The sequence below is a fragment of the Hemitrygon akajei genome, chromosome 1 (genome assembly GCF_048418815.1).
Source record: "Hemitrygon akajei chromosome 1, sHemAka1.3, whole genome shotgun sequence".
Lineage (NCBI taxonomy): Eukaryota > Metazoa > Chordata > Chondrichthyes > Myliobatiformes > Dasyatidae > Hemitrygon > Hemitrygon akajei.
Window position 1 is genome coordinate 125,244,927 of NC_133124.1, and position 16,375 is coordinate 125,261,301.

At 43.5% G+C, this 16,375-nt stretch overlaps 1 protein-coding gene across 1 annotated transcript in view; it reads left to right on the forward strand.

The window, feature by feature from the left end:
* LOC140715396 (regulator of G-protein signaling 22-like) overlaps positions 1–16,375 on the forward strand; it is a 70,285-nt gene that overhangs the window by 40,327 nt on the left and 13,583 nt on the right. The window contains exons 9-11 of the mRNA XM_073027942.1: positions 8,149–8,310; positions 10,330–10,486; positions 15,597–15,724. Of these exons, the coding sequence (XP_072884043.1) occupies positions 8,149–8,310; positions 10,330–10,486; positions 15,597–15,724 (447 nt within the window). The remainder of the gene's footprint in view (positions 1–8,148; positions 8,311–10,329; positions 10,487–15,596; positions 15,725–16,375) is intronic.

The window sequence follows — 16,375 nt, forward strand, 5'->3', positions numbered from 1 at the left end:
CTCCAGAGACTGTTGTGTCTGAAAATCCCAGGAGATAAGCAGTTTCTGCGATACTCAAACCACCCCATCTGACACCAAGTCATTCCATGGTCACTTAGATCACATTTTCTCCCATTCTGATGTTTGATTTGAACAACACCTGAACCTCTTGCCCATGTCTGCATGCTTTTATCCATTGAGTTGCTGCTGTGCGATTGGCTGATTAGATATTTGCATTAATGGCTGGTGTATCTAATAAAGTATCTAATGTGTGTACATTGCATGTGTTGTAATTCTGGATGGACCATAACCCCTACCTCACTTTTGGCTCTCTTTTTTAATATATTTCTTATAGCTGCATATTTCTTTTAATTCTCTGATGCTGTAAGAAGGCAGAGCAGCAAAGAGCCATATAGAGCCTCTATTCTGAGCCACCATTGATTATTGCTGTAGCCTCTTTCTGATCTGTTTAAAGATTAAGATTCAGGATTGTTTATCGTCATTCTTCAGTACGTGAGTGTAACGGAGAAAAAAATGATTCTTACTCCAGATCCGATGCAGCAGAAAATAAAACACAATAAATATCAATACAAAAGCAACAGCACAATGTAGAAGTGACAATTTTTATATATATATATGTAATGTGTACCTTTTTTTTTGTACTGTACTGCTGCTGCAAAACAACAAATTTCATGACATACTGTATATCAGTGATTATAGCTCTGATTCTTCAACCCTAAATATTATGTCTTGTAAATGTTGTGTGAGGCACTAACTTTGACTAGATTAGCAGGTGCTTTAGGTTTTAATTATCAGCTTGAATCAACTTTGTTGAATCTCTGATCCAATTCTATTCTGTATAGCTGTAATTCAATTCAACTAGAACTGGTATCATTTTAATAATAATAAAAGCCTTTTGGACTTATATAGAGATTTCAACCACAACTCACTAACCCTAACCTGTAGGTCTTTGTGAGGAAACTGGAGCATCCGGAATAAACCCATGCAATCACGAGGAGAATGTATAAACTCCTTGCGGTCAGCGGCAAGAATCGAATCCCAATCTTGTAGGACGCTTGCTTTAAAGCATTAAGTTAACTGCTATGGTAATCTACTGCACTTTTTTTAAATTAAAACAATCTTATAAATATTGCATAACTTAAAAAATATAAAAATACATTATTATAAAGAATTAAAGCAGTCAAACAAAATTCAAATGATAAAACAAAATATAACTTATCCCCATTGTCCTACGACCTGCATCCAAATCAATGGGCTAGATCATAGAACATGGAAGATAGAACGCTACAGCACAATATAGGTCCTTCACCCCACAATGTTGTACTGACCTTTTAACCTCCTTTAAGATCAATCCAATCCTTCCCTGCTACCTAGTTCTCCATTTTTCTATCATCCACGTGCCTAACTAAGAGTTTCTTAAATGCTCCTAATGTATCTTCCTCTACCATTACCCCTAGCAGGACCTTCTGCGCACCCATCACTCTCTGTGTAAAAAAAACTAACATCACCCCAATACTTTCCTCCAGTTAAGCTACATCAGGTTAAATTTTGTATTGAATCCCAGAACAAGTTCTGGGGAATTTTGGCAAATCCCTGCTCATGGAGTTGGAAAAATCTCTGCAGTGTTTTAACCAGTAGGCTCTGAAATCCCAAGTTACCCCACGCAAGGCTTATTGAGAAAGTAAGGAGGCATGGGATCCAAGGAGACATTGCTTTGTGGATCCAGAACTGGCTTGCCCACAGAAGGCAGAGAGTGTTTGTAGACGGGTCATATTCTGCATGGAGGTCGGTCACCAGTGATGTGCCTCAGGGATCTGTTCTGGGACCCCTACTCTTTTTTATAAATGATCTGGATGAGGAAGTGGAGGGATGGGTTAGTAAATTTGCTGATGACACAAAGGTTCGGGGTGTTGTGGACAGTGTGGAGGGCTGTCAGAGGTTACAGCGGGACATTGATAGGATACAAAACTGGGCTGAGAAGTGGCAGATGGAGTTCAACCCAGATGTGTGAGGTGGTTCATTTTGGTAGGTCAAATATGATGGCAGAATATAGTATTAATGGTAAGACTTTTGGCAGTGTGGAGGATTGGAGTGCTACACAGGTTGACTCTGTGGTTAAGAAGCATACGGTGCATTGGCCTTCATCAATCATGGGATTGAGTTTAAGAGCTGAGAGGTAATGTTGCAGCAATATAGGACCCTGGTCAGCACTTGGAGTACTGTGCTCAGTTCTGGTCGCCTCACTACAGGAAGGATGCGGAAACCATAGAAAGGGCGCAGAGGAGATTTACAAGGATGTTGCTTGGATTGGGGAGCATGCCTTTATGAAAATAGGTTGAGTGAACTCGGCCTTTTTTCCTTGGAGCGACGGAGGATTAAAGGTGACCTGATAGAAGTGTATACGATGATGAGAGGATTTGATCGTGTGGCTAGCCGGAAGCTTTTACCAGGTCTGAAATGGCTAGCACAAGAGGAACAGTTTTAAGGTGCTTGGAAGTAGGTACAGAGGAGATGTCAGGGGTAAGTATTTTCACACAGAGAGTGGTGAGTGCATGGAATGGGCTGCCGGTGACGGTGGTAGAGGTGGATGTGATAGGGTCTTTTAAGAGACTCCTGGACAGGTATATGGAGCTCAGAAAAATAGAGGGCTATTGGTAATCCTAGGTAATTTCTCAGGTAAGGACATGTTTGGCACAGCTTAGTGGGCCAAGGGGCCTATATTGTGCTGTAGGTTTTCTATGTTTCTATGAGGTACTTTTGACAGGCCGATAGTGTCAAATGAAGTATCATCTCATTGGATATACAGCAGTGCAAATCTCCGAAAGTCTTTATCTCCTCTTCCCCTCTCTTATCCTCACTGATCCATCTCCTCCTTTTGATCACTTTCTTCCTTCCCTTTCTCCCATGGTTCACTCTCCTCTCCTATCAGATTCTTTCTTCTCAAGTCCTTTACCTCTTGCACCTATCACCTGCCAGCTGCTACCTTCCCCTTCACCTGGTCTCACCTATCACCTGCCAGCTGCTACCTTCCCCTTCACCTGGTCTCACCTATCACCTGCCAGCTGCTACCTTCCCCTTCACCTGGTCTCACCTATCACGTGCCAGCTGCTACCTTCCCCTTCACCTGGTCTCACCTATCACCTGCCAGCTGCTACCTTCCCCTTCACCTGGTCTCACCTATCACCTGCCAGCTGCTACCTTCCCCTTCACCTGGTCTCACCTATCACCTGCCAGCTGCTACCTTCCCCTTCACCTGGTCTCACCTATCACCTGCCAGCTGCTACCTTCCCCTTCACCTGGTCTCACCTATCACCTGCCAGCTGCTACCTTCCCCTTCACCTGGTCTCACCTATCACGTGCCAGCTGCTACCTTCCCCTTCACCTGGTCTCACCTATCACCTGCCAGCTGCTACCTTCCCCTTCACCTGGTCTCACCTATCACCTGCCAGCTGCTACCTTCCCCTTCACCTGGTCTCACCTATCACCTGCCAGCTGCTACCTTCCCCTTCACCTGGTCTCACCTATCACCTGCCAGCTGCTACCTTCCCCTTCACCTGGTCTCACCTATCACATGCCAGCTGCTACCTTCCCCTTCACCTGGTCTCACCTATCACCTGCCAGCTGCTACCTTCCCCTTCACCTGGTCTCACCTATCACCTGTCAGCTGCTACCTTTCCCTTCACCTGGTCTCACCTATCACCTCCCAGCTTGAACTTTATCCCCTCCCTCTACCTTCTTATTCTGGCTTCTTCCCCCTTCCTTTCCAGTCCTTATGAAGGGTCTCGGTCCAAAACGTTGACTGTTTATTCCTCGCCATAGATGCTATTTGACCTTCTGAGTTCCTCCAGTATTCCAAAGTCATCAGTTGCTGAGAAATTGATTGTTCTTATTACAACCAACACACACAATATGCTGGAGGAACTCAGCAGGTCAGGCAGCATCTGGTCGAGACCCTTCATCAGGACTGGAAACAAAGAAAGAGAGCTGAAGCCAGGATAAAAGAATTGGGAGAAGGGGGAGGAGTGCGAGCTGGTAAGTGATTGGTAGATGCTGGTCAGGGGGGAAAGGTAGGTAGATGGGAGGGGGGAACGTGGGACTGATGTGAGAAGCTGGCAGATGGTAGGCGGGAGAGGAAAAAAAGCTGAACATGATGGGAATCTGATGGGAGCAGAGAGTGGACCATTTAATGAACCGAAGGTGGTGGGGAACCAGAGAAAGGGTGTGGATGATGGGCAGGTCAGGAAGGCAAGGTAGGGGAAAGGGTAAAGGGGCCAGAGGGATAGCGGAAACAAAAGGTTTGTGGGGTGCAAAGGAGAATGGTTACCATCAATGTTGTTGCCATCAGCTTAGAGACTGCCAAGATAGAATATGAAGTGTTGTTCCTCCCCTTGGCAGTAGAGGAGGTCATGGACAGACACATCAGTGTGGGAATGGGAAGTGGAATTCAGGACCAAGGATTAACTTTATTTGCCATATACATTTACATGTATTTGGAATTGCAAGGGTATATTGCTGTGACATGCAACAATTATAAATAAAGAATTATATAAAAATAAAGTTGGAAGTACAGATATGGAAAAATGTGCATAAGTAGATAAATACCAGCATGTATTTACAATGTAAACAGCATTATAAAAATCTTCAAGACCATGGTCTCAACACCTCCTTGTGCAACTGGATCCTGGATTTCCTCACTTGCAGACCCTAGTCAGATCAGATTGGCAACAGCATCTCCATCAACACAGATCCACCACAAGGCTGTGTGCTTAGCCCCCTGCTCTACTCATTTTGCACTTATGACTGTGGCTAAGCTCCAATGACATATTGAAGATTGCTGATGAAACCACTGTCATTAGCCAAATCAAAGGTGGTGATGAATCAGCATAGAGGAGGGAGATCAAAAATCTGGCTGAGTGGTTCCACAGCAACAACTTCTTACTCAATATCAACAAGACTAAGGACTAGGAAACTGGAGGTCCATGATCCAGTCCTCATCAGATGATTAGAAGTGGAGAGGGTCAGTGACTTTACCTTGGCGTTATCGTTTCAGGGGATCTGTCTTGTGTCCAGTGCGTAAGTGCCATTACGAAGAAAGCACGGCAGCGCTTCTACTTTCTTAGAAGTTGCAAAGATTCAGCATCTCATCTAAAACTTTGACAGACTTCTATAGATGTGCGGAGAGTATAGTGGCTGGTTGCATTACAGCCTGGAATGGAAACACCAATGCCCTTGAATGGAAAAGCCTACAAGAAGTAGTGGATACAGTCCATTTCATCATAGGTAAGGACCTCCACACCATTGAGTACATCTACTTGGAGTGATGTCACAGGAAAGCAGCGTCCATCATCCAGAACCCCACCATCCAGATCATGCTCTCTTCTTGCTGCTGCCATCAGAAATAGGGTACAGGAGCCTCAGGACCCAAACCACCAGGTTACACTTCAACCATCAGGCTCTTGAACCAGAGGGAATAACTTTACTTAACTTCACTTGCCCTGTCACTGAATTGTTTGCACACTGCCTTTTATGCTCGTTTTGGATGTCAAAGCATGGAGGAACCATCATGAACTCCCACAGACTCCGAGGATCCTATGGTTTCAGTCTCTGAGGCTGATGTGCAAGTAGCCTTCAGGAGGGTGAACACATGAAAAGTACCTGGCCTAGATGGGGTACTTGGCCAGGTATTAAAAACCTGTGCCGTTCAAATGTCTGGTGTGTACACTGAGATCTTTAACCTCTCGTTTTGGCAGTCTGAGGAACCCACCTACTTCAAGAAGGCTTTAATTATACCGGTCCCAATAGGAACGTGGTGATCTGCCTTAATGACTATCATCAATAGCACTTACATCTACAGTGACAAAGTGTTTTGAGAGGTTGGTGATGAAATATCAATTATTTTCTGAGAAATGACTTGGATCTGCTCCAATTTGCCCACCAGAGAAATAGATCCACAGTAGATGCCAACTCATTGGCTCTTCACTCAACCCTGAAACATCTGGACAGCAAAGATGAATACATCAGGATGCTTTTTATCAATTACAGCTCAGCATTCAATACCATCATCCCTTTAAAACTAATCAATAAGTTCCTAGATCTTGGCCTCAATCCTTCCTTGGATCATTGATTTCCTCACTTGCAGACCCCATTCAGTTCAGATTGGCAACATCTCCTCCAGGATCTCCATCTGCATAGGTGCACCACAAGGCTGTGTGCCTAGCCTCCTGCTCTACTTGCTTTGCACTTATGGTTGTGAGGCTAAGCACAGCTTCAATGCCATTTTCAAGTTTGCTGACGACACCACCTGTCACTGGCTGAATCAAAAGTGGTGACGAATCAGCATATAGGAGGGAGATTGAAAATCTGGCCTAGTGGTGCCACAACAACATCCTCTTACTCAATGTCAGCAAGACCAAAGAGCTGATTATTGACTTCAGCAGAAGGAAACCAGAGGTCCATGAGCCAGTCCTGATTGGAGGATCAGCAACATTAAATTCCTTGGTGTCATCATTTCAGAGGACCTGTCTTGGGCCCAGCACATAAGTACAATTACAAAGAAAACACAGGAAGGCCTTTACTTTCTTAGGAGTTTGCGAAGATTTAGCATGACATTGAAAACCTTGACAGACTTCCATAGATGTGTCGTGGAAAGTGGATAGACTGGCTGCATCACAGCCTGTTATGACAACACCAATGCATTTGAATGGAGAATCCTACAAATCCTACTTTTTTGATTTAGACTGTTTACAGTGCAGTTACTGAGGTAATAGATAGAGGGGAGTAGGATTGTTGATCAGATTAACTGCCTGGGGGAAGAATAGGGTGAAGTTCTTTTTTTAAAAGCCTGATAGTGCTTTCTAGAAGGGAGCTTTTGGAAAAGGTGGTTTGCAGGGTGGGTGATTTTTCCTGCCCAGTTCTTTGTCCTGGACACATACAAGTCCTGCGGTGATGGTAGACTGCAGACAATGTCCTTTTCTGTTGTTCTCACTGTTCACTGTAGGTTTTATACATTGTGAGAGGACCCTGCTCCAAACCAGACAGTAATGGCTGATGTGACGATGTTCTCCATGATGGCAGTGTGGAATTGCACCAGTGTGTTCTGGGAAAGATAGGATTTTACCAACTGCCGCAGGCAGGGAGTACACATCTGCCAAGCTTTTTGCAGTGCATTTTTCTTTGGAAACAGACCACCAGAAAATCCTGGATGGAACAAAGGTGCTCGAGCAGCTCCTAGCATCTGCATTTCCTCTTGTGTCTCTGGTGATATTATTCTGGTAAGTATAACAATGAAAAACATTCAAAGTGGATTTGATTAGAATCCATTATTAATTACTCTGACACTGTGTTTATACAGCCATACGATATAGGAGCAGAAGTAGGCCATTCGGCCCATTGAGTCTGCTCCGCCATTCAATCATGCCATTATCATCCCTTATAGCAAGTAATAATGTTTTAGTAAAATTATGTTTTAGTTTTAACTTCTACTGCAAATGTAAATAACTGTTGTGCTACCCAGTAAATATCTAGAAATGTATTTATTTTTGTAATATATTTAGAGTTACAGGATGGTAACAGACCCTTCTGGTCCAACAAACCCACACTGCCCAGTTACATCCCTGTAACCAATTAACCTACTAACCTGTACGTCTTTGGAATGTGGGAGGAAACCAGAGCATTTGGAAGAAACCCATGTAGTCAAGGGGAGGACGTACGAACTCCATACAGACAGTGGCAGGAATTGAACCCGAGTCACTGGTGCTGTAAAGTGATTCCGCTACTCACTCCGCTACTGTGCCACACTCTGCTCCATTTAAAGTTGGTAATTTCTCCTCTGCTGCTATAAGGTTACATCTTTTTGGGCATTTGGGGCATTCTAGAGTTCAGAGTTCAATTCTGGCACCGTCTCTAAGGAGTTTGTACATTCTCCCATGGGTGCCCTGGTCTTCTCCCACAGTCCCAAGACATATCGGTTAGTAGGTTAATTGGTCACTGTAAATTGTCCTGTGACTAGGCTAGGGTTAAATAGCTGGGCTGCTGGGCAGTGCAGCTCGTTGGGCTAGAAGGGCCTGTATCTCTAAACTAAAATAAAAATAAATAATTTGCTTCCTACTGCACTCAGTTTTGAATGTGTCTTCCTTCTTTTGTTTAAAGCTATCTCAACAAGATACGGAGTCGCTACCTGTTTAGCGGTGGTGAATACTGTATGAATGCGGAGATACGGGAAAGGCTGGCTCTGTCAATTATTTCACAGTGGACTGTAGAAAATTTATGCAAAATCCAGGCAGACATAGTGGCACCCCTGCTTCTCTACTGGTGAGTACAGACACAATCCCACGGAATTTCTTGAATAAAATGTGTATTTAAACAGAATTATGTTCCAACATTAGCACAGAGATTCAGAAACAATCTGGAAACCCGAAGTCCAATGTCCAAAGTGAATTTTATTATCAAAGTACATATGTCACCATGTACAACACTCAGATTCACTTTCCTGTGGGAATACTCAGCAAATCTATAGAATAGTAACTATAACTGAATGAAAGATCAACCAGAGTGCAGAAGACAACAAACTCTGCAAGTGCAAATATAAATAAATACGAGAGGTGATTGATAAGTTCATGGCCTAGGGTAGAAGGAGTTAATTTTAGAAAACCTAGCACATTTAATTTTCAACATAGTCCCCTCCTACATTTACACTCTTAGTCCAGTGGTCATGGAGCAGACGGATCTTGGACCTCTAGGAAGTGTCCACAGCAGGGAGCGATTGATAAGTTTGTGGCCTACGGTAGAAGGAGATGAGTTATACAGCTCTCGTTACATGCACATGCAGTTCAACTCTTTGAGTGATTATGCAGTAAGTTTGAAGTTAATAACTCCTCAGGGGTGATTGATAAGATTGTGGCCTAAGGTATAAGGAGATGAGTTATTAACTTCAAACTTTCTGCCTCATCACTCAAAGAGTTGACCTGCATGTGCATGTAACGAGAGCTGTGTAACTCATCTCCTTCTACCTTCTGGGTAGCTGTCTGGGTAGCTCCAACCTGATGGCACGAGGATTGATTTCTCAAACTTCCGGTAATGTCCCCCGCCCCTCTCCTTCACCATTCCCATTTCAGTTTACCTCTCTCACCTGATCTCCTTACCTGCCCGTCACCTCCCTCTGATGCTCCTCCCCCTTCCCTTTCTTCCATGGCCTTCTGTCCTCTCCTATCAGATTCCCACTTCTCCAGCCCTTTATCACTTTCACAATCAACTGCCCAGCTCTTTACTTCACACCTCTCCCCCTCCCGGTTTCACCTATCATCTTGTGTTTCATCATCCCCTCCCCCCACCTTCTTACTCTGACTGCTCGTCTTCTTTTTTCCGGTCCTGATGAAGGGACTCGGCCCGAAACGTTGACAGTACTCTTTTCCATAGATACTGCCTGGCCTGCTGACCTCCTCCAGCATTTGTGTGTGTTCCATGAACCCTACCTCACTTCTTTCACTTTTTCTTTGCTCCCTTTTTGCGCTACTTATTTATTTTTACATATATATTTCTTATTATAATTTATAGTTTTTTAAAACTATGATGTATTGCACTGTATTGCTGCTGCAAAGTAACAAATTTCACAACATGTGCCGGTGATAGTAAACCTGATTCTGATTCTGACCTTAGCCTATTTCTTTGTTCTACAGTGAATGCCCACAAGAAAATTAATCTCAGGGAATGAATATGGTGCCATAAATGCATGTACTTTGATAATAAATTTACTTTGAACTTTAAACTTTATTTATCAAGAACCTCAAAACAGACAGTAAAATGCATTATTTGCATCAGCAACCAACATACAGGACCAAACACAAAATCAATTACTACGGCGTGAACACAGTTATCAGTTTCTCAAAATAAGCCCACCAGGAGTCAGGTTTCTGGGCCAGAATTCCCAGATCTCAATGCTCCAATTGTGAAATAGTGAAAGGACTAGAATTCCAACAATTTGGACAAGGAAGACAGAAAGCGAAACTAATCATCAAAAATAAATGAGCACACACTAAATACTGGAGGGATTCAGCAGGTCAGGCAACACCTGTGGGAAGGAATAAACAGTCAATGTTTTGGGCTGAGACCCTCCATCAGTTCTACAGATTTCCAGCATCTGCAGAATCACTTGCATTGAAAACAAATGAACATTGACTTCAGTAATATTGAGGTGAAAATGCATTGTTGAGGTTAATGGAATATTGATCTTGTATTGCAGCTCCAACTCCAGTGAAGACTCACAGTAGCAATTCCTTCAATGCCTGCATGGCCACTAGAATCCCCACGTATTCATTTTTGTTTCTATTTCAGGGGTCCAAGGTATTGCATCAACCAAGGATACCCGATAAGACAAGCTGGCGTTGTACTGAAGGATTGGCAAGACCGCCAGCTCAGGCCTAAACCAGTTGTAGGCCCATTTTCTGTCACACCCTTAGATCAGATAAAAATCGTTTGCATTCCTAAGGAGGTTAGTGTCACTTTGTATTTGCAGAATTCAGTGATTTCTTGAAGTCAAGCTTTCAAAATCTGTATTATACATATGAGCAAAACAATTTCCCATGGACAACAACCTATCATTGCACCTTAAACTGTGTATATAAATCAATGTTGGCACGTTGCCATTGCAGGCTGTAAAATGTATTTTTATCTCTTGTAATTTCTCTTTCCTGGAGTCTTTGGGTCTAAAATTTTGAGAGGTATTTGGCACAATAGTGATTTAGTTTTAATATTACAAGAATCTGAGATGTTAGCTAAAAATGGAGAACTGCAGAGATTCTAAACAACATAACAAGATTCAGATTTATTACATCAAAACCTACAGTGAAATACGTTATTTGCATTAACAACCAATGCGCTCAAGGACTTGCTGGTTAAAAACCTAAAAATCTACTAAGTGTAAGCTGTGACCTTGATGGAGACTGCAGCTTGGTGCCTTCTTGAACTGAACTAAGCTCCAATCAAAATGGAACACAAACAAGCCTAACCACAATTGTGTGAGCGTACATCATGATCAGGGCAAGTGGTGTTATTCTCTTGTTGAGTTGCATGGTTCATTTGAATTAGCGCTACAGAAAAGTATAAATCAGCTGCCTGGCCTATCAAGCTGGTTAAGATCATTGACTTGTTAACGTCAATTCATTCTCTTAAACATCACCATCAAGTTAAGCTATTAGAAAACTCTTCCTCAACTGGCTGACTATGAAGAAATCCTGCAGGTTTTCTTTCAAAAAACTCATGAAAGGAAATCTTAGCTTTTCCATCTTTGACGTAATGGTGGGGGGTGTATCTCATGGGTATTTCTCGGAGGCACACCCATTTCAGATTGCTGTGTGAGATACAGCACAGAAAAGACCCTTCCAGCCCTACAAGCCACACCACTCAGCAATCCCAGCATAATCATCGGGCAATTTACAATGACCAGTTAACCTACCTACTGGTATGTCTTTGGAGTAAACCGGAACACTGGGAGGAAGCCCACATGGTCATGGGGCAAGCACACAAGCTCCTCACAGGCAGCGGCAGGAACTGAACCTGGGTCACTGGTACTGTAAAGCGTTGTGCTAACCACTGCACTACCATGCTGCCTAGAGCCTTGAAACATACCGTCCATCTCTGAGATCGTCTACAATGCCCCCACGTGGTTGTGATACTCATTCAACATACCTTATTTTAGACTAAGACCCCATGGGCCTGTGCACAAGCAGAACAGCACGGGCCCTGTCACCACATTGTACTGAAGATTGAACAGAGAAATAGCACTTTCTATACTGAATTAACTAGCAGTTACGGATATTGACCACACGGTAAACTATGTATGTTTGATCGCTAACTTGCAAGATAAATCTCCATTCACCATCCAAGTGTTAAAAGTCAATAGAAACTATTTTAAAGTTAGCAAAGCAATTGGCCCTCAGTTGGTCTGTGCTTTGCACCCTTCCTTTAGATTCTTACCTCATCTCTAAGAGGGAAAGTGGCTCTGAGAATCTGCTATGCAAAGGGAAGCTATGCTTTTCAAAGACCTTTTTTGCCTGGGCTGTCTGGATATTATGTTAACCCTTGCCTTACGGCAACTTCCGCAGAAATGTACAAACAAAAGCGTCATTTCCATTAACAACCAGCACAAGCCAAGGAGACAGCCCACAAGTCTTGCCACACGTTTCAGCACCAACATAGTATGCCTACAATACTCGGCAGAACAACATGGACCTCAACAGAACAGAACGTACCAAGCAGCAAAGCAACAACAGCAAAGCAAGCCCCGTTCCTCCATACACACCCACATACACAGTCCTCTAATGCCAGGACCGGCCCGTTTTCTTTGGACTCCAGCCGCCAACGGATTTATAACTCATTGGTGTTTAATGATGCTTCCTCATCCTTGGCAGTGCTTCTTCATGCCTTCTCCTTCAGGGCCTTGGTCTTCTTTTCTAGGTCACTGAGTGTTTGAACCTTTGGATCTTTGGTTAGGTTGTTAAACGTTTTTCCAGCAAAGCACTTCAATCCCGAGTGATTGCTGCAGCCAATCATCATGGCCAGATGGGCACCTCAAGATTTGGAGGCCTCTTCCAATCCCAACATCACAACGAGTGACAGCTGTTCCATATCCCTGGGTCAGCTCGAGATATAGTAGTACAATATTGCTATTATTCTAAAGAAATAATCAAGCCCAGCTGGTGTGTGGGGTTGGTTGGGGACAGCTGCAGGCAAGCCATTTTTTTTGCCTTCAGGTGAACCTATCCTCTTGTCCCTTGCAAATATCCCTTGGGTCCTAGATCCCTTGGATATAGGACAGATAGAAAATGATGCTGGAGAAATTGTAATGGGAGATAAGGAGATGGCGGAGAAACTGAACGAGTACTGTTCATCAGTCTTCACTAAGGAAGACATCAGCAATATACCAGACATCAAAGGGTGTCAGGGAAGAGAAATATGCGCAGTCAGAATTATGACAGAGAAAGTACTCAGGAAGCTGAATAGTCTAAGGGTAGATAGATCTCCTGGACCAGATGGAATGCACCCTCGTGTTCTGAAGGAAGTAGCAGTGGAGATTGTGGAGGCATTAGCAATGATCTTTCAAAAGTCAATAGATTCTGGCCTGGTTCCAGAGGACTGGAAGATTGCAAATGTCACTCCGCTATTTAAGAAGGGGGCAAGGAAGCAAAAAGGAAATTATAGACCTGTTAGCTTGACATCGGTGGTTGGGAAGTTGTTGGAGTCGATTGTCAAGGATGAGGTTACAGAGTACCTGGAGGCATATGACAATATAGGCAGAACTCAGCATGGTTTCCTTAAAGGAAAATCCTGCCTGACAAACCTAGTACAATTTTTTGAGGAAATTACAAGTAGGCTAGACAAGGGAGATGCAGTAGATGTTGTGTATTTGGATTTTCAGAAGGCCTTTGACAAGGTGCCGCACATGAGGCTGCTAAACAAGATAAGAGCCCATGAAATTACAGGAAAGTTACATACGTGGATAGAGCATTGGTTGATTGGCAGGAAACAGAGAGTGGGAATAAAGGAATCCCATTCTGGTTGGCTGCCGGTTACCAGTGGTGTTCCACAGGGGTCCGTGTTGGGGCCTCTTCTTTTTACATTGTATATCAACGATTTGGATTATGGAATAGATGGCTTTGTGGCTAAGATTGCTGATGATACAAAGATAGGTGGAGGGGCTGGTAGTGCTGAGGAAACAGAGAGTCTGCAGAGAGACTTGGATAGATTGGGGGAATGGGCAAAGAAGTGGCAAATGAATTACAATGTTGGAAAGTGTACGGTCATGCAGTTTGGTAGAAGAAATAAATGGGCAGACTATTATTTAGAGTATTCAAAGTTCTGAGATGCAATGGGATTTGGGAGTCCTCATGCAGGATACCCTTAAGGTTAACCTCCAGGTTGAGTCAGTGGTGAAGAAGGCAAATGCAATGTTGGCATTCATTTTTAGAAGAATAGAGTATAGGAGCAGGGATGTGATGTTGAGGCTCTATAAGGCACTGGTAAGACCTCACTTGGAATACTGTGTGCAGTTTTTGGCTCCTTATTTAAGAAAGGATGTGCTGACATTGGAGAGGGTTCAGAGAAGATTCACTAGAATGATTCCGGGAATGAGAGGATTAACATATGAGGAACGTTTGACCGCCTTTGGACTGTACTCCTTGGAGTTTAGAAGAATGAGGGGGACCTCATAGAAACATATCAAATGTTGAAAGGCATGGACAGAGTGGATGTGGCTAAGTTGTTTCCCATGGTGAGGGAGTCTAGTACGAGAGTACATGACTTGAGGATTGCAGGGCACCCATTTAGAACAGAGATGCAAAGAAATTTGTTTAGCCAGATGCTGGTGAATCTATGGAATTTGTTGTCACGGGCGGCAGTGGAGGCAAAGTCACCGGGTGTATTTAAGGCAGAGATTGATAGGTATCTGACTAGTCAGGGCATCAAAGGTTATGGTGAGAAAGCGGGGGAATGGGACTAAAAGGGAGATTGGATCAGCTCATGATGAAATGGCGGAGCAGACTCGATGGGCCGAATGGCCGACTTCTGCTCCTTTGTCTTATGGTCTTATGGGTCATTGACAGGATGCAGAGCGGGGCTGACAAGTTGCAGATGGAGTTCAATCCAGAGAAATGTGAAGTAATTCATTTGGTAAGGTTGAATTTGAAGGCAGAATGCGGGGGTTAACGGTATGATTCTTGGCTTTGTGCAGGAACAAAAGGATCTTGGGATCCACACCTCAAAGTTGCCCCACATGTGATAGGGTTGTCAAGAAGGCGTTTGATGTGTTGGCCTTCATGAGTCCGAGATTGAGTTCAAAAGCCGCAATGTTGCAGCTGTATGAAACCCTGGTTAGAAAGGATGCAGAATGTTTAGAGAGGGTGTAGAGGAGATTTACTGGGATGCTGGCTGGATTTTTGTATGACTTATGAAGACAGGTTGAGTAAGCCAAGGGCTTTTCTCTCTGGAGCGAAGAGGGATGAGAGGTGTCTTGATAGAGGTGTACAAGATGATTAGAAATGTAGGTAGTGGACAGTCATGTACTTTTTCCCAGGGTGGAAATAGCTAATATGAGGGACATAATTCTAAGGTGATTGGAGGAAGGTATGGGGTGGGGGGGGGTATGTCAGAGGTAAGTTTTTACACAGTGAGTGGTGAATACATGGAACACAATACACCGCCAGGGGTGGTGGTCGAGGCAGATACACTGGTACTTTAAGGCACAAGTAGTGTCAATTAATATATAAAATAACCTGTGTAACATATTTCCACACTATTCCTGCCAATGTCTAAACACAAGACGTTTTGCAGATGCTGGAAATCGTAAGCAACATACACAAAATGCTGAAGGATCTACAGCAGGTCAGGCAGCATTTATGGAGAGGACACTTTCGTGTCGCTGCCAATGTATAATGTTGCTTTTCTAATTAAAATGTGCACTGGGGGTAATGAAGAAATTCATGGAAGTTCAAGAAAATCTAATGAAGCCAACACATTTGGGAGAGTTTAAAGATGTCTGTTGTGCAGCAGAACCATTTTCAGGCATGAATTAGATATCTATTAACATCTATTTCTATCATTAACAGAAATACCCACCAAAGAACCACAAGCTTCAACAATTCCATAGAAAAGTTTCTGTAAAAGGACAGTCGCCAAAGACGTGTGGCACTCAGAACACAGCCGACACCCCTCTCAGTAACCCGGAAGGGAAAGAGTGAGTTACTTCATCATATTCCAGTGGAGAACACCTTATCAGTAGCTTAAGCCCAATGAGGCACTAGTCAAAATAGCTTTTTAGCCATAATGAGTTTTCAAGGTGATTTTTATTGATAGAAGCGATACTTAAAGGATAAAATCCAGGCCAAAAGCTGAATGGTGACAAGGCTTGCTAGAAGGTGACACACACAAAATGCTGGAGGAACTCAGCAGGCCAGGCAGCATCTATAGAAAAAAGACCAGTCAACGTTTTGGGCTGCCTGGCCTGCTGAGTTCCTCCAGCACTTTTGTGTGTCTCTTGGATTTCCAGCATGTGCAGATTTTCTCTTGTCTGTGATTGGTTTGCTAGAAGGTGTAAAGTTTTGTACGAGGCACGTGTAACAAAAAATATTTTAAAATTTGTTCTCCGCTTTTCTGATTCAGCAGGCCGAGGTATTCGGAAAGAAAGGAGGTGCGGTCTCGACCACCACACCTTCCTCTCTTTTTAGGACACCACCTCCGACCATGGCCCAATAGGCCACAGCTGTAATATATCATCTCCTTTACCCTTCCCAGTCTGCTCCCAAAGTTCCTTGCTTGGTTTTCCGGTTGCTGGCACATAAAACAAGTCCTTTGTGACATCACAGCAGCTACATTCGCTACAGACACT